The sequence below is a fragment of the Polistes canadensis genome, unplaced genomic scaffold, assembly GCF_001313835.1.
Source record: "Polistes canadensis isolate GaletaPanama2010 unplaced genomic scaffold, ASM131383v1 scaffold_10, whole genome shotgun sequence".
Lineage (NCBI taxonomy): Eukaryota > Metazoa > Arthropoda > Insecta > Hymenoptera > Vespidae > Polistes > Polistes canadensis.
This window is the reverse complement of record NW_014569557.1, coordinates 476,849-488,582: the sequence shown is the minus strand read 5'-3', so window position 1 is coordinate 488,582 and position 11,734 is coordinate 476,849. Positions and strand designations below refer to the sequence as shown.

The 11,734-nt window shown below is 31.1% G+C and overlaps 1 protein-coding gene across 1 annotated transcript in view; it reads right to left on the bottom strand.

The window, feature by feature from the left end:
- LOC106793021 (hemicentin-1-like) overlaps nt 1–11,734 on the bottom strand; it is a gene marked incomplete in the record, with an annotated part of 31,327 nt that overhangs the window by 10,634 nt on the left and 8,959 nt on the right. The window contains 1 exon segment of the mRNA XM_014759590.1: nt 2,255–2,421. Coding sequence (XP_014615076.1) covers nt 2,255–2,421 — 167 coding nt within the window.

Sequence of the window (11,734 nt, the reverse complement as noted above, 5' to 3'; positions counted from 1 at the left end):
GAGAGAGAGAGAGAGAGAGAGAAATATTTCTCGTACACTCTCACGCGCATACGTACGAGAAGCTTCATTATGATTTCAGTAGAATACTAGTTGTTATTACATTTTTTACAATGTAATTTTTGTCCTAATTTATTTTGTAGCCAACTTTTATTAGACCTCTTTGTTTTATTTTTCTTTTTATTTACTTTACCGTTTTGATCGCATATTTTATTACATTTTTCGTATGCGTAAACTGATTTTAAGCCATATTAATTAACATCGAATCAAGCGATAGAGAAATTTAATTACGCGTCTAGTCGAATATCCAATGAAAATTGTTTGATTATTTTGTTTTTTCTTTTTCTCATGTTCGATTATAATATTGCGATATTTTACGAGAATGTGATTCGAATCTCGTACGAACGATTGAGATACTAAATATATAAAACACGCAAAGAAAATAGATGTTTGGTTTTTTTTTTCGCTAGACGAGCTAGACGAAGAGTAGATGAAAAAAAAAGAGAAAGAGAAAGAGAAAGAGAAAGAGAAAGAGAAAAAGGAATATCGATGAATGGAAATGCGTTCGTTGGAAGGAATAAAGTCGAACGAATGGTCCAGCAGATCCGAGTAATCCGAACGGTTAACGCTTTCTCGGAATCCCACTGGGTATATAATGGTCATATAAAATGGGGCTGCTCGATTTTTAACGTAAAGCAACGGGGTTAGGTTGGTAGATTGGTTGGGGCCAAACTCTATATCACCTTTTCCTTGGCTACGCGAGGGAGATAAAAGGATTTATACGAATATCACGCGGCCTCACGAAAGAACGTTTTATCTTGGATCATCTCGACTTGAAATTGCACATTCCTTACGTTTTCTTCCTTTTCAAATATATGTACTTACGTATATTTAAGTATACTATATTTTTTCTTTCTCCCCATTTCGTCTATCTTTTTTTTTTTCAATTATCTAAAATTACGTCTTTTCGATTTTTATGTTATCTATTTATGTGACAATGATTATTATTTATTTGATTTTGTTTTATATGGTGGGTATTTTTCTTTGTTTTTTTTTTTCATTGTATATTGCATATTGCTTACGCTTTATTCCAAATATATGTACTCTTACACATATATTTAAGTATCCTATATTTTTTCTTTTTCCCCCATTTCACCCATCTTTTTTTTTTTTTTCAATTATCAAAAATTATGTCTTTTCGATTTTTATGTTATCTATTTATGTGACAATGATTATTATTTATTTGATTTTGTTTTATATGGTGGGTATTTTTCTTTGTTTTTTTTTTTCATTGTATATTGCATATTGCTTACGCTTTATTCCAAATATATGTACTCTTACACATATATTTAAGTATCCCATATTTTTTGTTTTTCCCCCACTTAGCCCATCTTTTTTTTTCCATTATCAAAAATTATGTCTTTTCGATTTTTATGTTATCAATTTATGTGACAATGATTATTACTTATTTGATTTGTTTTATATGATATTTTTTGTTTTTACTGTATAATGCATATCGTTTTCTTCCATTAAAAATATTTTTCTCTACATATATTCAAGTATCTTAAATTTTGATAATCCCATTTTGAGTTTTTAAGATTTGTTTCTAATGAAAAAAAATAATTATTAAATATAAAATTAAAATATATATATATTATACGCGTACACACAAGAAATGATATAAAATGATGTCGAATTATTTGGAATAATTTCACAAATTCTATTTAAAAGAATATTTTTATGATACTTTCTAATATCGGCAAAAATTCTATGAGTTTCTATTGAAATGAAAAAGAATTTTAGGCCAGTCCCTTATAAATTCTAATATCTCTCATGAAAACCTTCGAAAAATCTTTTTCATTCGGTGGAAAAAAAAGAAAAAAATGAAATGATCGTAAGAGATAAGAGGGAAAAGGAATCCCGATTAAATCGATCGCGTTCAGTATTCCAAAGTAATTTCGTAAATTTTCTATCTTCCATTCGAAAATATCCATATCTTTATAGATCTGTCAGATATTTAAGATGAAGAAGAACGAAAAGTAAAAAAGATGTGGAATAAGAAGATCTAGAGAAAAAAAAAAAAAAAATTGGAAAGAAAAAGAAGTAAAATAAAATATAGAAGAAGAAGAAAATATTGGAAGGTTGGTAAGGTCTTCCTGAATTGGGATCGATATTATTCGATATAACGGTATTACAAGAGAAAAAATCTCGTCCTGAGGTAAAGGTAAAAAATTCATAGGACTTGGTTGTAACTTACCGTACGGTTTCCCAAGTTTTTGACTTTGCAGACGAGTGCCACGGTTTTGCCCACCAACCCGGTGAAATTCGATTGCATGGAAGCGTCGAAAATGGGCACGGTACCTGGCGTTGGCCATTCCTCCAAGAAATCGGTTCGAAAGTTTCGCAAAGAGGATACCATGGCGCCTGTATCAAACAAAAATACCATAAATTACATATCAAAAACGTTATTTTATTTCTTCTAGTATTAATCAATTTTTACAAGAAATATGAAGGAAACAACACAACCAAATACGATCACATTTTCTTTTCGAATTTTCTATTAATCGAAACTTAGAATCGTGATCTTTGACCTTTGCCTTTTAATTATTTCAATACGGTCAAGCAGGAATATTAACTTTTCGCATTTTTCATTGATTATTTACCGGCTGTTATAGACGTTCGTTTGCATACCTTAAATAACTTGCAAATTGTCCGCGTAATGAAAAAATTATGTAAATCGTTCATCGCAATAAGAATTTTTTCTCTCTTCTTTATTCTTTTCTTTTTTTTTTTTTTTCTTTTTATACGATTTAAACAAACGATGATATAAAAGTTGAACCTCCTCCTCCTCCTTTATGTCTCATAATATTATGATATATTAACATTTTGACGTTCATTGAAATAATTAACGGAGAATATATTTCGATGGATATATTATTATTAGGAAGAAGATTTTCATACTGAATTTTTTTTTAATTATAATGGGGAAAGGGGGGGGGGAATAACGCGTTCAAGTTATTAAACGGAAATTAATTTCCGAGTTATAGTTAGGAATGGGTCGAGGAAAAGGTAGGAAAAGTTTTTATTCTTTCTCTCTCTCTCTCTCTCTCACACACATACACTTTCTCTTTCGTTTTGTCTCTTTTATCGGACGTTATCCGTTTCCTTGAAAATTCTCTAAGTCCGTGGAGATTAATGTTGAACGATAGATTTGAGGATAATTCGTAGAGGTCGTGGCGTGCAATAAATCGCAACGTCAAAGCAAACCCGGACCCCCTCCCCCCCCCCCCCCGACTGATGCGGTTTTACCCTCTCGTTATACGATTAAACGCGATATATCGTATTACATCAGCCGTCAGTATACTCGCTGAACGAACCACTCTTCTCCGACGGTAACGTCAATTTCGTTAAGTGCTTACATTGTGTTCGAACGACTAATGGAAGCTTCGATGAGTGGTTTTTCGAGTGAACAAAAATTTTCATCCGAGAACTTTTTCACAGTTATTTTTTTTCTTCCTTTCCTTTTTCCCTTTCCCTTTTTTCCCCCCTCTTTCTCTATTTCTTTCTTTCTTTCATTTTATTTTTCCCTTTCTTTTAAAGTTTATAGTATAATAAACTTTATTATCAGTTTTAGATTAAAATTGTATCGCCAGATTGTAATATAGTTAATCTAATGATTTTATTTTATTTCCATTGTTTTTATATAATTTTGACAATTTAATTAAAACTTATATTGAAAATTTGATTATTAGTTAGTTTGATTCGTAGTTTGTCGCTTTTGTGTATTCCTTTTGTACGGTTCTTTCTTTTATCACGTGCATATATATTTTTATCAATTTAGGCTTATCAAATTTGATATTATTATTTTCTATTGAAATTGTATCGTGTTATATTAAAATAATATTTATGTGTTTCGCGATTTTATTTTGTATTTTGTATTTTTGCCAACAAAGTGTTGTGTGTAGAAAATTAAATAATTATTTTATATCCAAATTTAATATTAATGATAATAATCGTTTGATTTATACGGTGCACGGTTTTAATACTGTTCTTTTTGTACAATTGTTTTCTCTTCCTCCCTTTACAAATATATTTTGATATCAACTTCTATTAATATTATTGATAATTATTTTTTTGTTTCTTAAATTTGACTGTGTTCAATTTTATTATTATTATCATTATTTTATATTTGTTACATATACACACACACACACACAAGCGTGATAGAAAATAATTGAATACTCTAACGTAAGAGAATAATTCATTTCAGTTCGGAAACATTTCATTTCGTTCGTCGAAAGCATTTCGAAATGAGTGAACTAATTTTATACACAGATAGATACGCTAGGGAACAAGAGCTCGACTTGTCGTCGGAAGAATACTTAGCGGACTGCTTACATCTGCATTTTAAATTCGATGTTTCCCGATTTCTGCTCCAGTTCTCAACTATTTCAGTTCGCAATGCTTCCAGTTTCATAATTAAATTCAACGATTACAAACATGAAAATCCAAAAAGGAGCATGAACGTTAACGCACAGTTTTGATATTCCGATTAATTCCAATGTTTAATTACTATCTTTTGCTATTGAATAAATATCTCTTTGCCTTTTGATTACTCACTTCCATCGTTTTCAAATGGACTAATTAGTTGTCTGATTAAATATTGAGAGAAATTAATTGAGAAAAAAACATTTCAAACGACGTTCCCCGTCATTTTCAGATAAAATTTTATATTTTTAAATGTTTATATGCACACGAATATATATGAATGTTGTGCATGTGTGGTTGTTTTTAGCGTGACGTATAAAGAACGATTAAATTAATTGGATTAGAACGTTGAATGAAATGAATGTATCGCGTAATTTAGATTAGCATTTTTGAGAAATAAAAAAACTAATAGAACAAACAATTTCTAGATTGATTTCTTTTTTCTTTAATTTTTATATTCTCTTTTCCTCGTAAAAAAACAATAAAATATAATAAATAAAAAAGTATAAGAAGATAAAGAGTGCGAAAATTATAGTTATTTTTTTAAATTGTTCCTGAACAACAACGTTGATATTACGACAAAATGTTATTTTCCTATCGTTTTACGAACGACGATTATCATTACGAGTGCGAATTTTCTTTCATTCTTTCGAATATCGTTGTGTTAAGAAAGTGGAACAACATCGCCATTGAAAAACACACAAATATATACTCTCACACGAATGGAGACAATGCAGCTCTTTAATCCCGTTGCATAAATATCATTTTGAAAACATTTTTGTATACGTCGACAGTTTTTATTATCGACTTTAAACTTGAGTCACAATGTTAAGTATTTAAGTATTTAAGTGCTCGTATTTTTATATTGTAAATTGGTTGTTATGCTTTTAAAGAATACTCGAAAAATATTGATGACAACTATCACGATGACACTTAAAAACAAAACAATAGATGCAAAACGTGTCAATGTTTCTAATCAAATTCTCTTGATTGCAAAAAATAAACAATTAATTTATTTCATTTTAAATATAAAATGTTTAAATCTAAATCAAGAAATATCTAATTGGTTTTATTTTTATATTAGAAAATAAATAAATAAATACAATACAAATAATCTCGATCAGATGCATTAATAATTTGACACGTATCACATCAGTTTAAAATATAATATATAACTATTATTATTATATTATTATAATATTAAGCTATAGTTAAACTAAAACTAGAGCGAAGGGGATTATCTGGTATACAAGATAAGAAGAAGAAGATTTATATCATCCCTTGGAGACATATCTATCGTCACGTTTCAGCAACGACATTATCGACCAACCCCTATCTTCCTAACTAGGAGTATTCAGGATTAATCTTTTTCTTTTTCCTTCTCGGTGGAATAAAAATCAACATGTAAGAAGTTAAGAGGGAGACGAAAAGGTTTTGACAAATGTTGACTCAAGCAAACGTTATAATTATTTCAGGCTTTACCTCCAAGCAAGAAGGGTTGAATACACTGACACATACACACATACACATGTATACATATTTACGTTTGGATTTATCTCTTTGTTAGTGTTGTATGTACCTATATGCACATCCATACATATTCATATATAAACGTCTGGATTTATGTGTGTTTATTTACGTGTATATATTTATATTACACATATATATATATTTCTATGTACGAGTATATATGTACGTCTGAATTTGAGTGTGTGTATGTTGGGTGTGTATGTACACTATCCGACAAAATTTTGGAATTCCGTGAGACAGAATAGTTGTAGCAAAAAAATGAATGCCTTTGGAATAATGAAATATTATTTGTCAGATAATACAAAACTTATGAATAGATAAGGTGTTTTACATTTCGTATCATCATATTCGTATGCACGAATCGAATATAGTTTATCAAATTGCCCTTTATAAATCGATAAAATCATTCTTATATTTAACGACAAATCCGACACATTTTAAATACCATTGCAATCAATTTTTCCGATTGTTTCCGAATAATTTCTTCAATTATCTCGTTTAGAAAAATTGTCAAATGTGTTCGAATACGAAAATTGTATTTCGAAACGTTGCTTTAAACTGGGTGTTAACAAAAAAAAACATTAACAAAAACGTCATGAATATAAAAAAACAAAAGAAAAGTAATAAAAATATTTTAAAAACATAGTAGATATATTAAGCGTAACGAAAATAATGTGAAAAATCATCGGCGAATTATTAGAAACTTTTGGTTGGTAGTGTAGTATATGCATATCCCACGTCCTAAGTATATACGTCTGGATTAAAGTATCTACGTTTCTGAGTGTGTATTATATGTAAAAGTACATAGGTATAAATGTGAAGGATAAATAGTAAGAGGAAAAGGGTAGGTGATACCAGTGCTGCTCGGTTGTTACGGCCCAGAAGCAGAAAGATCTTTTTGGACATTGAAGGACAGGAGCGAATTTGGCTAGTCACCACAGAATCCTATTTCGTCCCCTGCGGTACCGTTAACTGGCCGACCTCATCTCCCCCTTTTTCCTCGTCCACCCTTCTCTTCTCTTCATTCCTACGAATGGTCAAACCAACTTCATTTCCTGCCTTGTGAATTTCCCTCCCGTTTATTTTTCTCCACGTATACGTGTATTTTTTGTATCTTTCTATCTATCCCCTACCGCCCCCCCCCTCCCCACCCCCTTCCATTCTTTCTATTTATCTTTTCGTGTTTTCCCTATCTTTGTCCTCTGTATTCCTTTTTTTTCCTTTGGCTATCGGACAAACACATTTTCACGAGTCCCAACCCAACGATTTAGAAAAAGACTGTGAGATATCCTTCCTGTAGGAAGGGTAAGGAAAAATAAGGAAGACTCGATCAGTGAAACTTTTGGTGATAGCAATTGGAACGATAACGAGAGAACATCTCTTCTATTCTTTTCTCTTACTTTAGTTCGTACTTTTTTTTTTTTTCTATCCTTTTCCTTGAAACGTTAGGAAAGTCTCAAATTGTCTATGGGATCTCTTTTTAGAAGAGAAAGAGAGAGGATAAAAGAGAGAATGACTTTTGGTCGACTGTTGGGAATTCGCTTTTTCGCCTGTCCGATCTTAAAAGCGTCTCTTTTGTTGTCTGGATGTCGAAGGGTCGCAATAGATTACCTGGATCTCTACGAGTTCGAGAACTTCCTTCCTTCCTTCCTTTCTTCCTTTCTTTCTTTCTTTTTTCTTTCTTTTTCTTTTTTCTTTTTTTCTTTTTTTTTTTTCTTTATTTAACTCGAAAAGAACAAAATTAAGCTGACATTTCTAACGACCGACTTATTGGTAAATGAGAATAAACTCAACGGGAAGTAAGTAGATAGGATTTTCTACTAATCTTTTAACCTCGAACTTGTGGCCAAGATCGGTGCTCTTTGTCGAATTTATTGGATACTAGGGCGCAGCCCTAATTCCTACAGGGTGTCCTAAAAAATACAACAATCCGAGTAAAATCGGAACTAAAGGTTGATGGTCTGTTTAGAAACGGGAGAAGGTTTTTCCTTCTGGAAAGTGTGATAGTCATGTGGTTGCAATTCTTTGTCGAATTTTATGGGTCCTAAAAAGCAGCCCTTATTGCTGTAGGGTGCCTAAATATATATAAAAAAAAATACAGCAATCCGATTCCAGTCGGAACTAAGGGTCGAAGTATTTGTGGAGACAAGAAAAGATTTTCTTTTTTTTGGAAAGTGAACACAAGTAGTTGTGATTTTTTGTCGAACTTTATGAGTCCCAAGACATAGCGCTTATTGCTATAGGGTGCCCTACGTATATAAAAAAAAGGCAACAATCTGACTCCAGTTGAAACTAAAGGTCGAGGTATGTGCTGAAAATGGAGAAGGTTTTTATTTAAAGCGAAGGTTGTGCAGTTTTAATTCTTTGTCGAATTGCATGGGTCTTACGATGCAGCCCTTATTGCTATAGGGTGCCTAAATGTATAAAAAATACAACAATCAGATTCCAGTCAGAAGTAAAGGTCGAGGTATGTGGTGAAAACGGAAAAGATTTTTCTGAAAAGTAAAGGTCTTCTGTGTCAGAATTTTTGGCTCGCATGACGCAGCCCTTTTTTTGTAATGGGGTGTCTCACCATGAAAAAGAATTGTTTTTCTGGAAAGTGAATAGTCGTGTCTACCAATACTCTAAAGAACTTGATGCTAGAAATTGAATATCCTTGTAAAATAATATTCAGATATATTTATTCTAAACAACTTCGTAGTAATGGTTACCTTCTTTCCTCGCAAATTGTTTAAGAAAATTTTCTCATGGTTTCAATCTTGTAAAAAAAAAAAAATATATCCAATCGTGAAATGTGATTTATAAAAACATATATGCATAAAACATTCGAATTGTAATTTTTATTCAGTAAAAAATACATATCGATTGTCGTTAAGTAAATAATATATTGTTTCAAATTACACATAAATATTATATCAACACATTCATTTTAGAATTCAATTAATAAACGTTTACGTATAATGACATTAAATATAATAATAATAATAATAATAATAATAATAATGAGAAAAAGAAAAAGAAAATCATGGCAATATGAAAATTCATCGAGAATTTTATACGCGAGTTCTTTTGTAATTAATTGAAAGTTATAAAAATGTGGCAAAAAGAAAAACGTAGGAAGAAAAATAGAGAGAGAGAGAGAGAGAGGAGAAAACGAAAGAAAAAATAGAGAATCCGTTGTCTCGAAGAAGATAGCGAATGCAATCATTACGTGAATCCGCATTGAATTTGGGCTGATTAGTATGTACGTCGATAGATACGGGTATGCCGTTGAACAACTATCGACTGAAAGCACAGCTGCTTGGAGGATAGAAATTCAGGAGACAGACACAAACTGAAATAGAAAGAAAGAGAGATAGAGAGAGAGAAACAGAATGAGAGAAGGAGAATTCTAAATCGTTTCAAGTTTCCACATTAAGCGACGAACGTAATCTGAAGACTCAACTCGCATAGAAGCTTCTTACAGTTATACGGAATCCTATTGCTTTCGGTTGATCGAGTAATTGTGCGAGAGAAAGGAAGATATAGAAATAGAAAAGGAAGATAGAGAGAGAGAGAGGGAAGAGGTGGGGGGGGGAGAGAGGTAGAAAGGGATACATAGGAGTACCTACAGTCTTGAATTCACGTTTATATAGAGTATCATTAGGATTAAGAGAAAATGCTAATCTTCCAGTACAAACGATAGAATCAAAGAGCAAACTAGAAACTTGAACGGCTATTAGAGAATTGTTTGAAATTTTCTATAAACACAATAATATTCGTTATCCTTTATCGGAGATAACGTTACGCATATATATATTGAACGTTTTTTATTTTTAAATATATTCTTTGTAATATTATTTTTGTATATCAAAAATCGAGATCATATTGTTTCTTATATGATATGACTCTTTGTTATTAACAACGTAAATGGTTAAATGTATCAAGTTTAATTTAAAAAAAAAAAAAGAAAAAGAAAAAGAAAAAAAATTTATGAGCCAGATTATTTGAGCACAATTTTTGCTGTATCAGCAGTAATTATCAACCATACACATCCACACACACACACACACAAACGAAAAAGAAAGAGAAAAACGAAAGAGGGAGGAGAGAATCTCTTTTCAAGGATGAAATTCATCAAACGAAATCTTACGGAAATTTTCGTACAGATATCGGGTTCTTCAGTTCTCGAAAGAGGAATTTATCGTGTCGATTGAGAAAAAGAAAGGAAAGAAAAGAAAAGAAAAGAAAAAATGGAAGGAAGGAAAGAAGCAAAGGAAGGAAGGAAGGAAGGAAGGAAGGAAGGAAGGAAGGAAGGAAAAGAAAAGGATGAGAAAAAAAAGGAGTGGTGAAATATAATGACGATGGATGAAATTTTCTAGGTTACAGGGTCACCACCAAAAGCAATCATTTGGCAAACGATTCGGAAACTTAGAAAATTCTGCTAGGAGAGACTTAAAAAGTTATTATACATATGTACATATACATATATATATATATGTATATATACGTATATATGTATAGACGTTATTTCGGATGTTGCTCGTAGTGATATCGATAGAAGACAACGATAGATTACCTGGGTCAAAAACAAAGTGATACCGGACACCATCGCTGCTGGTTCACCGATCGATCGCTTACGCTTCGTCAGAGAATTTAATCCGGCCACTTCTCCCACTCTCTTCTCCTATTTTCTCTCTCTATCTCTCTCTCTCCCTCTCTCTCTTTATCTATCTATCTGTCTATCTATATATCTTTGTGTTTCTAGATCCCTTGTTAACTTGCTCTGTCTCTCTTTGTCTCTCTCTCTCTCTCTCTCTCTCTCTCTCTCTTTTTCTTTCTCTATCTATCTATCTTCTATTTCACTCTCTTTCTCTCTCTCTATTATACATATTTTGTGTTCTGTCGTTCGAATAACACCAGCCATCATTATTTTAACCAAGCTCTGTGGGTTCGTCATACCTTTTACCTATATTCTTTGAAAACGATTGAAAAACAAAACTCGTCCATTTCGTAGCTCGATATTTTCATTATTTTATACCCTGATTTTAATCTGCTTCAAAATGCAAAGCTCACACACGTTCGCTAGCAAACGAGTAGAGTATAGATAGATAGATAGATAGATAAAAGAGATTATTTTCTACCCGTGATTTAATCTCCATTTAATAATTCAAAGACCAACGTGAGAGAAATCTATAGAGAAAAAATATCCTAATAATATATATAATTATATATAGATCAATATATTAACGAATCAATTAATTATAATACAATGGAAAAAAAGAATAATGATTCATAAATTGGAATAATGTTGTCGTTAGATGGAAGATCAGTTTTATAATATGTCTGAGAATCAAAATTCTTTATCTAACAAATAATTAATACTTTATTTTATTTTATATTTTCTTTCATATTTTTGTTATCCTTATAATATATCTTCTACTTGTGTGTGTGTGTGTGATATCTTATTTTTATAATATTTTATTTTTTGTACGTATCCAATCACACCTATACAATATTACAAAGTAATCAATAGCACATGATTTTTGTTTGTCCAAATGGATCACTCATCCATTATATTATTATATTAACCGTGCCCACGTTACTCCAGTTAAGTGATTTGACGAAAATAAATAATCCAACATGGCTAGACTTGTTGACTTCTATTTTATATATTACATAATTCCATATTTTTTTTATTAATCATGCACATTTTATTTCTATTTATATTATTTATATA